Source organism: Trachurus japonicus, chromosome 9, assembly GCF_045865225.1.
Source record: "Trachurus japonicus isolate A0001 chromosome 9, Traja_1.0".
Classification (NCBI taxonomy): Eukaryota; Metazoa; Chordata; class Actinopteri; order Carangiformes; family Carangidae; genus Trachurus; species Trachurus japonicus.
The window spans coordinates 38,844,188-38,860,349 of record NC_140915.1 but is presented as its reverse complement, the minus strand read 5'-3'; the positions used below and the strand labels follow the sequence as shown (position 1 = coordinate 38,860,349).

Here is a 16,162-nt window from a genome sequence, read left to right as displayed (position 1 = left end):
CCTTGCTGTGTGCAGCTCTGAGATTGTGTTGACTTATCTGATGGGAGATTCGCTCCAGTGGACTTGAATTTGAGGTACACAACGCACCTGAGCAGCTATTTAATCCTGTGTTGTTATTCTAGCAGGTCTTAGCTTAAGGAACAGGCCCTCCAGCCTGAGCCGAGCTGCATTTGTCAAACAAGGTTAATCACAGCAGGGACACAAAGAACAGGGAGATGTTGGTTTAGTAAAGGTGGTGCTCTGCAGGTGCTTCCCTTTGTCAGCATTATGTGTTCCTGAGCTGATTTATTCCAAATGTACACTGACCCATCAATATGAGGAATTTTGAACAAGTAAAATAAGATGTATTGTAATGTTTTTTGTGTGAAAGAAAAGGCAGACCATCAATAACGTCTACGTTCACGTCACATGTAATGCTAAATACAGATGTCTTTTTTAAGAAACTCACTTTTGTCAAGAAGAAGGCCAAGGGTCTTGTTGTTGAAAGTCCCAGAGAAAATAGAGAGGTGTTGTTTTTCTGTCCACTGTCTCTAATAATATCTGTGTGAGTCAATGAGCAGCATGGGAGCTCATGTGTTACAGCGCTGTGACAAGAGGCCGGGGGCCAGGGCTTCAAACGCTCCACGTTCTGCTTCATAAAGGCTTTGTCTCCTGGGATGGCCCCACATTGAGAAGCTCATCATGCTGTACAGGAAAAGCCTGAGAAATCAAAGAGCCAGACCGGCGTAATGGCCACGAATCATTAGCGAACAGAGGAAAGACAAGGTCATTCGCTAGACAAGCTGCTCTGCTGTGACGCTACTGGAAAACTTTGTGTAACCGCAGGTTTGGTTGTTTGTCCCGCTTGTATTCACTGTTATGTTATGGATTAGTTGTGTTAGTACTCGAAACTTGTTGAAACCCATTTGATATCATTTGAAAATACTCAGAACAAGAACTTCTTTGCGTAGCTCTCTCCCGGCCCCCAAATGCCTGGTTTTAATGACGTTTTCCTTGTTCCCCGCAGAGCTCCATCTATACCTTTTGTGTCTGACCCCTGTGGTGACATCTTGCATTCATAATAGCTTCCTAACTCTCCTGTTGGCCTTGAACAAACACTAGAGGTGGCGTGGGCCAGCTTCCGTCCATTCTCTGATAAATCAAATGCTATGTCCATTGGTGCAGATGTCCGCTGAATGGAGAAGACAGCACCCCGCCGGCCCTCAGAAGTGGCTGGTGGACCTCGTAAATCACTTCATAATGGATCATTTAGGAAGTCAATAAATGGACAGGGAGGCCGTCCGCACAACAGGCCCTGTGCCTCACTTATCACCTAATGTGTGTCTTCCTTGGTCTTCAAGGTCAGAGGTCACCCTGGCTTCGGGATAGGACATAATCCGCTGGATTGTGTTGGTGTGGGTGGGTTGTCACTCCTGAGCTTTTGGGTGTATTCATGGATTAAATTACCGGCTTAAGCATCACACTGAGTCTGATTATTTAGAAAACATATATGGTGAAAAAGAGTGATTATAAGAAAATATCCCCCCTCTGTACAGACCAATGTTTTGCCTCATGCTTAAGTAGGTTTTATTTATTTTTTCAAATGTGAATTAATACAAATGCATTAAGGGTTCTGCCCAGTGACGGTGATGTGTTTTGATGGGCCGCATAAAATGTCCATCAGCAGCCACATGCGCGGCATAAACCGTAAGCACCTTTTGTATTGGTTGAGAGGCCAGAGGGGGGTGAAATGTGAAACATGTGTTCTGTTGTTTAGGTGGATGACTGTGGCTGGTTTACCTGCCTTGTTTTTAATAACTGACTAAGCGAAGCTCTTCGGCAGATACCTACAGAGGTGGGGTGAATGCATGGAGACCCTGCTAGGCCTGCTGTCACAACAGATGTTCCAGATGCAGCTGAGTGTCAAATGATGCTTCAGGTCTCATTATCATCCATCCTCTGCCTCCTCATACTTCAGTGGCAAGTCCTTGGCACCTTGTCTCCTGCAGCAGAGAGATCTGGGCATATAAACTGAATTACAGTGTGGGTGAGATTAAGCAAGTTTCTTTTTTCTTCTGTGAAATGAATAATACAAATAATTGGGCTTGAAAAATGGTCTCAACTTGCTGACAGCATACCAGAGCCTATTTCGGTGCATGTGTAGAAATGTAACATGAAATATTTTATAACAGTCACCATGCTGATTAGATTAGAGTAGGTGCAGTTCACCATAGTTCCTCCAGTAGGCGCAATTCCCCTTATTTGGCAGAGAAGAGAAAAAAATCACTTCATTTATTTATTATTTATTTAGTTTAATCTATGCCCATTAAAGAAAAATGTTTTTATGGTCATTTAGCTAAATTAATCTTCATTGTGAGACTGAAGACTAATTAATTGACAGGTTTGTTCAGACTGCAGGATTGAGTTGAAGAACAGCCTCAGGCTTCAATGTCAGGTCTTTGCAGACCGATACACACCACACCAGAGATGCTTAGAGTGCAACATACCCCATAATGTATTCATGGCTGGATGTGTGTGGAAAGAAATGCGTAGTTTGTTTCTCTAGAGAAGGAAAGTAAAAATTCCCTGTTTATTCACTCTGCTGTGCTTAAGTGCAAATTTGATGCAGCCTATAGTCTACTTTCATGGCTACTTTACATTTCTGCTTCATTATAATTCAGAAGCTATTCTAGACTTTAGTGTTATGTGTTAAAATGTGCACATAGACCAACAACATCTAACACATTAGCTATGGCTGTATGAGCATCCACAGCAGTGCCTATTCTTCATAACCTCTAGGAAAACATATGTTATGGATGAACATCCTGTATGGGGGCTGTAGGCCATCTGCACGGATCAATGTTGATACTTTTTGCTGACAACATTTACTTATGTGACTTTTTCAATGTAGGACACAGGCCAAAAGCTGTAATTCTAATGGATTCATTTTATAGCCTCCAGTACGGCTTTATTTTACGTAAACAACCTATTAATTAGCAGTGGATCACTGCAAAGTGACGTGTAGTAGCAGTGGGCCCTCAGCTATGTAGCCTAATGACTGTCAGAGTAGTCTCCTACATGTTGACCTCTGTGGCTCTTCCTGGAAATGATGAGAATTTGTCCCATTAATGAGGAAAAACTCATTAAATGATCAGTTTTCCCTGAAAATACAAATAGCTTGAAGTCACAGATATCACTTCTCTGTTCCCCTCCACTCATTCCTCCGTGTGTGTGTGTGTGTGTGTGTGTTTTGAAACCTATAATTAGTCCGACTATCACCTTTTGAACCTTCTTGCCACTCATTACCCGCGGGCCGCGGCCATCCGCCTGCACGAGGCGCAGCGGTGCGGGCAGAGTGCAGCTCCATGTGGCGCGGTGTTCCTCCGCCTGACCGGCTCACTGTGAGCACCTGCAGCCGGCGCCGCTTCACACCGGGCAGCCCCCACACACATCCGCTTCCAGGCCGGACTGAACACAGCGGCCCTGTGTTAACGACTCTACGTGACAAGGTATTTTAATAAAAGATGAAGATGGGCTTGTAAAGATAAGGCCAACCAAATTACATAGGCTAATCCCTGTGCAACTTCTAAAGCGAAGGTTGTAGAGGCCTATAGCTATTTTGGCACAACACAATGTTTGCCGACGTCTTTTTTTTCCTTCTTAAACTGTAAGGTAACTTTTTAAAATTATCACATAACTATATATAATCACAAATAGCTACTATTTACCCTCATTTACAACAACGGTCTATATTGTGTTGGTGAAGTGGCGGTGCCAAAGCGATAGTTTACACCCAAACAAACAAAAAATTATACGACCAATTAGTCGACGTTTAAATGCGTGGAAACATTATTTAACCTTTGACACCTTTACAAGCCATTAAACAGTCAGAGGTCACGCGCCCTCAGGCACCCCCCTCCCTCCCCTCCTCCCTCATCTCCTCTCTGCTCTATGGCAGCTGGGTTCAAGGAGAAAAAATACATTATTGAAATGAATCATTAGGTTACGTTTCCCTTTGTATCGTGACAGGCACAAATCCCAAAGTAGACTTCCCCCCCCCTCCATCCAGATTAACCTTGACAACAAAGCATTCCTCATAGGACTTCAAATAGGAGATGGAAATGGCTGCACAGATAGGAGGGGGTGACATTCTTAAAATATCACCCAACTGTCCCATTAAATATGAGCAATGATATCCTTTTGGACAGAGGGGAAATGTCAGTGCTGTCTTTTTTGTGTCATGAAATTGTATTCTCGCTTCCTGGATATTAAGTGCTCAGAAACGCATATATCTGAATTTACACTATTTAAATCATTGTTTTACCAAGTGATTACACGGAATGAATATTTAATCGTCCATTAGGTCATTAACATTTTAAGCTATTATTTTTAATGGAAAATCTTTTAGTCAGTTACTGAAGTAATTCAGATTTTAATGGCCTCTTACTGCAAATGATATCCATTAATCAGTAGGAGACTTTAACAATAAACTGCAGTGTGTAATGTAACCACAGCCCAAGTGTAGTTACACACATGGTTTATCAAGAGGAAAGTGTGTGTGGAGATAGGAAGTATGGTCAATGACTCATTTATGTGTGTATATGCTTTTTTTTCTCTCCATAAAGCCAGATGCAGATTTCAACATTTGAACTACGGTGCGGTCTAATGTTTGGACAGCCTCCGAGCCCTGACTCCAAACCACCGCCGGAGCAGCGGACGCCTCAACCTATTTCAACAGGGCAAATCCGGACGGAGAAACCTGAACAATGCTATCAGTTAGGTAAGCCCCCCCCCCGTCAGCAGATGGGTCTTTCAATGGAAGATTGGCACAAAGAACGTTCTCTTTTTTTATGAATTACAAGAATTTAATGTTTATTTTACAGATACAGAACAGTCATTCTGCTTCATTTATTTACTTTGTATTGCTGCAAGTCAGTGCCATGGTACAAGCTTCTCAGAGCGGCTCAAAATGTCCAGAATGTTTCAAAATCAAATCTTTTTTTTTTTTTTTTTTTTTCCTTTCCTCAAACAAAAACATTTGATGTATTTCGACACCCTCTCTGATGAGCTCAACATGCAAACATCTCGTCTACCTAGAAGGTTGATGGACTATATAACATATGGCTTTTTTGAAAGCAATAAAAACAAGGCAAATCAAAAAGTGCATCCAACACAAAAAAAAAAAAAAAAAAAAGTCAGTTCCAGTCTGTGATCAAAAGGTACAGTCTGTGTTTTAAGGAGAGGTCCCTCCTGTGTTTGCAGGCTCAATGTCTGCACCGCTCAGGTAAGAGGGTGCCCTGATGTCCAGCTGTTGCCTTTGGGGTTCAAAGGTTAAATCAGACCTGTCTCAGGGCTCGGAGCAGGTGCCGGCGCTGTCCCCCCCAGAAAAGATGCGTTTCCTTTTAATAAATACGGCAGGATTTATCCAGCAGGGAGGGGTTTCAGCCTGTAAACGCACACAGGTCGCACAGTGCTGTGTGAGCCATCAACAGACAGGGCTGCGTTGCCTTTCCTGCCCCCCCTTTTTTTCTTCCATTCCCACAGTGCTGTGTGCTGTGAGCCCCCGGTGGACAGCAGCCATTATCTGGGCCCGTAGTCATAGTTAGAGGGGCCGCTGGTGGCCGAGTACATGTTGGCTGTGGCCGGGTTCATGTGGTGGTGGTACGTGTGTCCTCTGATGCTGGGGATGGGGTAGGGCGACGGCCGGGTCTTGGCCCCCAGGTAGTGTTCGTAGGTGGTGGGGTACTTGTAGGGGTGGTGGTGCAGGGTGTCCGGGGGTAACGGGTGGGGTTCTGCCCGCAGGTCGTGAGGAGGGCTGGGTCTGCCGCTGGTGAGCGGGACGGCGTGCAGGCCTCCCGGGACGGGCAGGGCGGGGCTGAGGACCCGGGACATCAGCTGGTGAGCCGGGTCGGCGTGTATGGGCGTGCCGCTGGGGTCTCGCTCGTACTCCCGCCGACTGTCTTCTGTGGAGGAAGAGACGTGAGGACGGTCAGGGAGGACAGCAGTCTGCTCTGTGTGTGTGTTATGACGCAAAGACACTGTTGTCCATACAGTTGTAATCATTTTGGCTAAGCCTGAATGCACAAAGGGTATGATTGGTTTGATTTTCACAGTGATATATTTGGAAGAGATTAAGAAATTACGTTTTGAGAAGATATTATACACTTTATCTATCAAAAATAAATTGTCACAATCATTTCATGAGAAGATGAGGAAAAACATTTTATTCTAACTTTATTAGCAGTGTATTTTCAGGTGGATTAAAAGCGAAGGTATAAGTCTCAATTTAAGAAATACTCAATTGATTTGAACTATTATTATTATTTATTGAACTAATAGATACATTCATCATGGCAAGAAAGTCTCATTTTGACTACACATGTTTCTATGTCATGAGGCTGTATAGTCACAGTTATATAGTAACTTCACAGTCTTCAATGGATGACATTGCCTGGCAGATATTTGACATTTAATTAAAATCCAGTATTGCCCTGATATTGTAAATGCACCATTGTGCCTGAGATGAAAGAAAAAGTAAAAGAAAAAACTAGTGAAATGTGCCAATGAATGAAAGAAAAGCATTTATTCTGAACATACTTGACAATGTTTCATGTGTGATGGGAGGCAGGAGTTTTGAAATGAAACAAAGAGCGTGGTGCAGACCTTTCTCTGTGCCGTTCTGCTGCGGGGGAGATGACATTGGGTTTCTTGTTCTGGCAAAGGCACTCATTATTGGCAGAGAGCCTGGCCTGTGATTCCTGGGCCTGGAGCAGAGAGAATGGATTCAGTTACATACTCATTTAATGAATGTCAAGGGCACATTTTCTTTATTATATATTAAAATGATGAATGCATATTTTAAGAGTTTACACTGATGCATGTAATGAGCATTAACACTTTAACAGGCCCCTAGTTTACAATGAATGAAATGCAAAGCGACCTACATGACTCAGATCTGCCTGTTCTACGAAATAATCACAAATCCGCTCAAAACGTCAGTAAATGCCACAAGAGAAAAAAAAACAAAAACAGTAATGCACAGAGCCGGTCGAACATTGTTTGGAAGACATCGGCGTGTTTGTTTCAGCTTCCTGATCATATCAGATGGGTGGAGTTTAGTTTACTGCACTCTTAACAATTCCAGCGTCAGGTCATTTGTCAATGACAGAAACATCTCAGGTGATTGACTTCCAAACAATATCCAGTGATTTTGAAACATGGTGGCGCTCATTGTGTTCTGTCACTGTGGCAAACTCCACCCGTCTGTCAACTTTGTGGTGCAAAACAAACAACAAAACTATTTTGCAAATGCTCTCTGGCCCGGGTCAGCTTTGTTGTACAATTTTTTTTTTTTTTTTTTTTTTTTACAGCATGAGGAAACAAACACGGCAGTAAGACAGTATTTTTCTCTGAGCTCAGACACTCACCAGTCCTCCGGGTCACAGTCCCTGAAGCCCTTCGCAAAAGGATTGCTGGCTATCTTCAGCTGTGTGATCTGAAATCCAGACAAACACCAAATCAACCTCAGTGCTCCAAACTGCAGTGATAGCAACATAAAGTAACTCCATCTCTATCATACCCTTTAACTTGGAATAGAAATGACAGCATGCAATCATATTTGAACACTCTGCTCTCATTAATAACATATGTCAGTAAAGAGCTACAGGTTGCTGTGGAAACAGCATCATGTCCATTTTACTGCTGTTAAAAACAAAGCTGCCATTTAATAGGGAACTCATAATATTGTCATATACTGTTCACTCCTAAACACTCTGACAGCAGCTGCACAGCCTCTCATGTTTATCATACACAGTCAGAACCATCAATTATTCATAATCATAACTCCAATAAACCTAGTTGAACATCATCACCATCATCATTATTATTTTATAATGGCTGCAGTAATTTGTACCTATGAATTGTCTTGTGTCACATTAAAGAGATAATGCAGCCTAAATGTAGTTGTTGCAATCCGCACAAAAAAATTATAGAACTTTAACGATCAATATCCGATAGATCAATCATCCATGCGCTCACAGATATTAAGCCCATATACAATCACCAAACTGCAGAGACTATGTCACCGTGGCGGTGGCTGAGAGAAAACAGCAGAGAGGAGGCAGTGAACGCACCACGGAGCAGAGGCAACGTTTACGCACAGAGCGCGCGCCATGGCAGCAGCTTAGGCGCACAGAAATACTTATTTATTTATTTATTTCTACTTTGGTGCAGAAATAACAGGAAAAATATTTTTATAATGTGTAAATAGTGACGCAAGAAGGAACTCTTGTAAAACATGAGTCTATTTTTGTGATGATGTTCAAATAGCCTGAGCTCTTTACTCCATATGATACATTTATTTCTTAAGGGAATCTGTTCACATCCCATAAAGGCTATATAAGCTGTGTGTGTGTTTGTTAATATGACAGCGGCTCACCCTGTGGTTCTGATAGGCCGTGACCGCCGTGAAGCGCGTCTCCTCGAACACAAAGGTCTTGTAATTTTCCTCCGCGTATTTCTCGCTGTCCTTGCGGGGGTCCACGTAGACCACGTGGAACCGGGGCTGGTAGCGGTGCATGGAGTTCAGAATGATCTGTGACCGGGACAAAGGATGGATCAGCTATCACACACGCACACACACTTCATTCAAACATGGATTAAAGTTCACAGGCTTAACAGTGACAAGTCTAACTATAGCCTATACTTCTGATGTTTTACTTGTAACGAATTAAAATCTGGCAATTAATAAATAATGGTTGGATAATACAAAAATAAAAATAAATATAATAAGGTAATGTACAGCAAAATATCAAAACGAAATAGTTTATTTACCGATTTCAAAAGATCATATTTAAGCTTTTAATACTAGAATAGTATTTAACAAGATGCGCTGGACAGGATACAACAGGATAATATTTGGTAAATGCCATTAAATGTAGAAATACTCAGTCATTTAAATCTACAGCGCTCCTCTGAATATATCAAACTTTCCTGGGTGACAACATTGGTCATAATTCTTATTTACATAACTAACAGATCTAACTCATTGTGCTCTTTGTTTAAATATCCCTGCCTATTTTCTCTTCGTCTGATTTCACAACTAATGCAACGAACACGGGGGAAAGTCAGTGCAGAGACAGTGAGAGGAGAAGCGGGAAGGAGCAGAAATAATTTCCAGTGGTGAAATATTCCACTTCCTCGCCGTCATTTTTGGAGCAAGGCCCTGACGCGCGCGCCGCCATTTCTGCGGATTGAAAATCGGCTTTTGGCCACATCTGACTATTAGTCACAATATCAAAGTGTAATTCTTTCTATCAATCAGTCTGAGGGCGAATAAAACAGCTCCACTCCTGCTCCACATAACCGAGGTAAGTAGAAGGCTTTTTATTATTGTTGCTGCAGTTAGTGCAGTTACCAGTTTATAGAGTTTCAGTGTGTTGGTAAAAACCCTCCGCAGCTCTTATCTGCACTAGAATCCCAGTCGGTTCAACTGTTGTCTATATTTGCTTCATTATTTGCATAGCCGTGTACGCTGCTCGCGGCGTGATGCCTGCCACAGTGGGCCATAAGTATTGACATTATACTACACTATACTCATGTAATAGTTCATCTCTAGTCCTGTTCCACGCCGGTCTCATCCCCGCCGTACAGACTCACATGTCCGTTGTCGTCCAGCAGGTTGTTGGTGAGTTTGAGTTTGTCAAAAGAGACGATCTGCTTCATCCACTGGGCTCCTTTGGCCGGAGAGTCCGGGTGGTAGTGGACCCTGCCCGGCGTGGCGGGGTCAGCTTTACCCGCCACGAGCCACGACGAGCTGTGGAAAGCATACCTGCAGGACCAGAACACCACAGGTCCCGTTAGTCACACATACACGTCTCCATTACGCACACGTAGGATATAGAATATTAGGAGGATTTATAATGAGAAATACACGATGTGCATACAACCAGCAGCATTTTCTATATTTATTTACTCCGTTTACTCGTCAGTGTCGTTTGTTTAATTTCGCTGGTTTGAATTGAAGTGGGCAGGTTGGGGCTTGTGCGCATCAGTGAAACCTCCCAGCTCGTGGGCAACACGACGTGTTTACGGCCCCGCAGTGTGTGTTAGGTGTGTGTTTAGTCGTCTGAAGATGTTCACAATTTTACCTGTAACGTTTGTCGTCCACAGGCAGGAAGTCCATCAGGAGCATGTAGTCTGCCATGGGATCCATCCCAAATATTTTCACTTGGAAAGTTGGAAACATTCTCCTGGCAAAGAGGAAAAAAACACGGGGCCACAGTTAAACCGAGGCTCTAAATGGCTGCTGCTGCTGCTGCTGCTGCTGCTGCTGCTGCTGCTGCTGCTGCTGGATGTAGGCTGCTGCTTTTGTTTTTATGTCCTACCTTTTCTTTTTTTTCTTTTTTTAACTGGATCATCTGTGTGTTTAACTGTTGAATTAGACCATTTGGAATCCGTCCGATGAGCCAACAAATGATTTAACCAAAGTGTTTTTTTCTTTTCTTAGAGCCAACATGTTTGCAGAGAGACTTGCAGCTCCAGGCCTTCGGAGCTTCATTTGGCCCGAGCTCGGAGGCTGCGAGAAGACAGAGGCTTCAGACTATTGGAAATGACGTGATTCCGTCCGCGCGTAACCCGATAAAACTCTCCGTGATCTGAATGGAGCTCTCGGTTTGTTGTCTTTTTAACTCGGCGTTTGCAACTTCTGGCAAAACGCTTTAACTTCTCTTCTGCGTCTTTGATGAATTCCAGACACATTGAAGCCTTGCACACACACACACGTAGTGGAAACACACACACACACACCCGCACATGGCTGTTATTTGGGTCGGCGAGGTGTGGTGCTTTACCCTTTTTATTCTAAGAACCGAGAGGAGAGAAAGTGGAAAGTGTCCAGATTTATATGTGTATGAAAAAATCGTCTCCAACTGGGACCAGGTGGAGACGGTCTGATCTGCATGTTGAACCTTATAACTGCGTTGATAATAATTTCTCTGCTTTTATCTCCAAAACTTTTGCATCCAGTCGCTGCTGAAAGTTGCGCGGCCTCCTCCAGGTTTGAGTTACCGCGTAAAGAGTAGATCTATATCCCCCCCCCCACCACCACCCCACCACCACCCCTACCCCACAACATCAGCTGAAAGTTGAGTAATCTGCCGAGTCAGTGAAAGGGATCCTAAAATCAACGCTCAATTACCGTCAGTGTTGTGGCTAGGTGAGGCTGAAGGAGCCTGTAAAGTGCTCTGCTGCAGATCTCCTTTCCCTTGTCGCACAGCGCGCAGCGGGAAACTCAACCTCATGGCTTTCAGGATTAAATCAATTATCTCACGCCGCTTTATATTAATATAACAGAAAAGCTCACGCACTGCTACAGTGGTGCAGAACTGCGTGAAAATAATATACAGGCCTATACCGAGGATTAGAGAAATATTTTATGGGCTCTCTGCAAGGGTCAGAGGTCAACTCTGGTAGGATCTATGCTCCTATAAGGATACAGGCGGGATAAAGTTGTGCTATAAATTCAGCAATAAAAAAACACTAACTCATCTAAACTTGGGAATTAATCAGATGTCTTTAAATAGCTGTGTACTATTTATTTTTAATTATTAAAAGTCAATTGAAAGCAGATATTGGTGCATTACCAGCCAGAATTTATGTCAACTAAAATAGCTTTTAGTGAAGTAAAGAGAAGGAAGCAGACTGACTCCTGTAATAAAGAGCGGGTAAAAACAACAGTATAATCAGCTACAGCTACACAGCTACACAGCTACACAGCTGATCTGCGTTGACGCGTGTAAAGACTCCCAGATTAAAGGCCCATAATGTTCCTCACAAACTGTAAAAAAGTGAGAGTGGCGGTGAAGGTCCGAGCCATGAGCCATCCTTATTCTAAGCTCCACGCAGCAGGATCACATCAGCATGGTGTTTACAGCTGACACACACACTTCTAAATACACACGCTGCTCGCATTTTGACCTCGTCGTTAACGAGTCTTTAAACGCAGCATGCAGGCCCCACAGGCTGCAGCCTGCACCGACACAGAGCTGATGTCAGGGTTCATTCACTTAATCCACTAGCATTGATTTTAATTCAAAACAACATGCAGAGTAAAATAATAATAATTATAATAATAATAAAAAAATCTTCATTATAAATCCAAAGGGGGAAAAAATCTTTAAAAAATAATTTTGTATAACGTTATTTGGTTTGATTTAATTTGCACTGATAGATTATATTGTTTTTTCAAAATAAAATGCAGATAAATTAAAATATTAAATATAGATATGTATATATACTGTTATTTGCGGCATCAGCAAAAATCTAAATAATAATAATAATAATAAAGACTATAATTTGAAATCTAAAATCTGCAGTCTGGTGATCAGCAGCCTCGTGTGTTATCGATCAGCTCACCTTCCAGCCTTGGTCACGATCATCTCGGTGCCCAGCTGGTTGAACTCGTCCCATAACGCCTTCATCTCCAGCTGCACGTTGATGTTGGCCACTTTGGGGTTCTTCTTCACTATGTTTTTACTGTTCGGCGTGGAGCTGGACGACGACGAGGAGCAGTTGGGAGTCCCGCTGTCGCTCGGCGGGGCCTGGCCCGGGTTCGACCCCGGGTAGTTGTAGTTGTGCTGGGCGGCCGGGCACGGCTCGAAGTGGGACTCGTGCTGGCTGTAGGGGTCCCCGGGGGACGGGGAGAGGTGGTAGCCCCCCGGCGTGTTGAGGCTGCTCAGGCTGCTCGTCGTGAAGGCTGCAACATCGCAAAAATGGGACAGCTGCGTCAGCCACGGACTGGATATGGCTGAAATCATCCCAAAAAACTGGATTTACTAAACACGCCGTGGACAGTTAGTCGCTTTACAGACAAGAGGGTGAAAACACAAGTTTATCAGCTCCGAAATGAAGATGTCAGGCGCGATGCAGCAGCCCTGTCGGTTTAAAAGTTTCCGCGTCGGCTGGTGGTTAATCCCTGAGGTTGCATCCACTGCAGCATACTACAGTCAGTATACTACAGTCAGTATACTACTACTACAGTCAGTACTACAGTCAGTACTACAGTCTGCCTGATCTCAGATAGTAAAAAGAAAAAAAACAACAACGTCCGAATAGAGCCGAAATGTTTCCCCGGAAAAAAAAAAAAGCTGCGGCGCTCGCGTGGACTCCCTCAGCTACTGACAACACGAATGAGCGTCGAGTGCGTGCGGATGAAGGTTTTAGCTTTTGGATCGATCGCGCTGTGAGCGGCCTCTGTTGTGCGCTGCTGCTGTGTGTGTGTGTGTGTGTGTGTGTGTGTGTGTGTGTGTGTGTGTGTCGCCGCAGCCTCGTCTCCTCTCTTATCTGACGCAGAGGGCCTCCCCTTTGCGATAAAACCGGTTCTTATTTCTATTTAGATAAGGAACTGCAGGTAATGTGGCTTTTCCTCGCCTTGGGACGAGACTGATTGACAGAGAAGTGCGCCCCTTTTTAATGGGCTTTCCGGCACCCATTCAACTTTTTTCTGGATCAGGGTCTCGCCCACATCACCCCCGGTAACAAACAATAGAGGAGCGACCGGCAGCGGAGTGTAAACGGGTTTACAAAGGTAAACACACTCTGATTTGCATGAACAAACAAACAGGCGGCAGGTGACTGTTGCTTTCTGGTTATTGGACGGATAGATGCGGGAATAGACTTAGTCTCCGTCTCAGGCTTGGACACGCTTATTATGGTCTGCTTTTACCATTACACACAGGGGGCTCGTGTAAACCCTCCTCCTGCCGGCTTCGTTGTCAATGTATCTGATCCTGTCCACGAATTAAAGTTGACTCTTTGTGCAGCGCTTTGGGGTTTTGGAATAGGAAACTTTTTTTCTCCTCCAGTCTGGCAGCTTTGTGCAGACTTCTCCTCCCTGATACTGATTTTTACTGGATCTGCATTATTTTTTTTTATGCTACACTAAGTGTGTCAGATTTTTTTTTCTACACTAATTTCATTCATGCATTTAAAACAACGCACGCCTATGTTGTTTTTGCGCTTTGACTTAAGCTGTTTTTTTTCTTTTCTTTTTTTCTTGACTGTCTTCGAACGAGCAGATGCATGAGTGTTGTGCAATTTCGGGTGAGATGTGTACATGCTACAGCAGCTCTACGGGCATCAACAAACAGATTTACCTTCCATTTCCCGGGTCACAGTGCTGTAGTGCATTTTAAAGAAACTGTGGTTGTGCAGGTCTGGCTTGTCTAGGCCGGTGCCCTGTTTGTCAAACGCTGCGTTTCCTGCTTGCTCTGCAGCCGAAATCAGAGAGGCAATACTGAAAGCATTAGCCTTTGGAGAAAGGGGACCGCCGTCGTCCATAGGCAAGGAATCGAATCGGGAAAAGCCGTCTCTCCTCCTCCACCACCACCACCACCTCCTCCTCCTCCTTCTCCTCCGCTGCTTTCCAACCGCACAGAAAGCAGGAGAAGGCTGCGCACAATGGACAGGAACATGCGCCAAAATGGGGTTTTTCACATTCCGCCACCACCGGCGCTCGTTGTGCGCGAGAGTCTGTTCTTTTCTGGTATTCCCACGGCTACCGTGAAGACGCGAAAAGCTCCACGCTGCTCTGATTCATTTGATGAAGCCCTGAACACGTCCTGGTGTCAAAACAGAGTTCATCCGCAGCGAAGAGAGAGAGAGAGAGAGGGAGAGAGAGAGAGCTTCCCTTGTTTCTCCTCCGGTCTGTGGCGGGGTGGTGTCATCTGAGTCCTGCCTTGAGGAGAAGCTACTACTGCTACGAGAATGTCAAAAGTGAGCAAGATCCACGCCTCCCCCTGCACCACCAGGAAAAAAAAGTGTCTGCGCTCTGCACTGGATGTTTTATTTCAATAAGACCTCGTCAGTCATTTGGATTCATACTCCAACGTCACTGCAACGTCCGGCTTCAGAGAGCGCCTCTTTTCCAGTAAATTACAGCACTATATATGCGTGTAGATATATATTCTGCGTGCAAGCCCATAGAGCTGCTCCGGGACATCAGCGACTGCAGTGTGAAAACACCCAACTGCAGTTTGTCTTTAAACAAAGTTGCAACAAGTTGTCCTGCACATAAAGAGACTGATTCTAATCCCAAGAGAGAGAAAAAACAAACAAACATATTGATCAAATTACAGATATGGAAACAACTATGAGGTGGTGGACGTGTCACTTTTATCGTGGAGATGTCACTCATAGGTGTCACTGTTTAGATGGAGTTGTTTTACGCATCAACCCCAGCTCCATTTATTATTCTAACCCCCTGCGTCCACTGTGCCAAAAGAAGAAGAATACAAATCGCTGGATTTCACGCACATTTTACGCACAGCCCTCACCTCTCTCATAGAGGACCTCGTTACACGCTCATGATACAGAACTTTCTACAGAGCACAGCCTCATCCCCACAGCAGCAGCAGCAGCAGCAGCAGCAGCAGCCAGTAAACAGAATAAACACACGTGGCATTTTGAGGCCGGAGCTGTACTTGACCTCTCTCCGCCTCGCGCCTCCACAGCGTCGCACCGGTGGCTCTCAGCTTATCGAGCTCCAGCTTTTTAATGATGTTGTTTTGTTGGAGCTGCAGCGATATAGCGACCGGATAGACTCTCATTTACACCGGAGTCAGTGAACTGAAGTGTGAAGGCAGCAGCGGGGTTCTAATGGGATAAAGCAGTTAGAGGATTAGACCTGTTTGTTTTGGATGTTTCTCCCCGGGAGGGAGGGAGCATAAATAAAGCGACTGCAGTGTTGTTTGGCACAAATATTTACACAGATAGATAGATAGATAGATAGATAGATAGATAGATAGATAGATAGATAGATAGATAGATAGATAGATAGATAGATAGATAGATAGATCCTATAGAATAATATAGAATAAAGCAGGCAGGGCGAACTCAAACCCAGTGTAAACCATGGCCCGGATGATGTGTGCCGGCCTTTTTTTTTATTTTTTAATCAGATATGATGCCATCCACACCGGCTCACTTCATCATTGCCAAGTCGGAAGCCTCCTTTGTAAATACTCAGGTGATAACAGACAAAATACAGGAGCAGATCAAAATGGGAAGAGACCGTGTTGGAATTTGCTCGCAGGCCTCTGCAGCAGCCAAAGCGCCCAGCAGCAGCCTACAGTGATCTGACGCATCTGAGATTTTAGCGGGAAAAAGTTAATTTTATCAAAGGCTA

The 16,162-nt window shown here is 44.1% G+C and overlaps 1 protein-coding gene across 2 annotated transcripts; it reads right to left on the bottom strand.

Annotated features, from left to right (window-relative positions):
- Nucleotides 1-4,822: 4,822 nt before the first annotated feature.
- tbx1 (T-box transcription factor 1) lies at nt 4,823-14,926 on the bottom strand. 2 transcript variants are annotated; one of them, XM_085787796.1, is made up of 8 exons: nt 14,133-14,926; nt 12,394-12,784; nt 10,128-10,229; nt 9,637-9,808; nt 8,417-8,572; nt 7,407-7,474; nt 6,643-6,743; nt 4,823-5,942 (listed from the first exon to the last, which is right to left on the bottom strand). In XM_085787796.1, exons 1-8 carry the CDS (start codon nt 14,314-14,316, stop codon nt 5,560-5,562), a joined length of 1,557 nt encoding a protein of 518 aa, XP_085643922.1. In that variant the 5' UTR covers nt 14,317-14,926; the 3' UTR covers nt 4,823-5,559. The 2 variants fall into 2 exon arrangements, with proteins under 2 accessions (XP_085643922.1, XP_085643925.1); XM_085787799.1 differs by having other exon boundaries at nt 12,394-12,733; nt 14,133-14,794.
- Nucleotides 14,927-16,162: the final 1,236 nt, after the last annotated feature.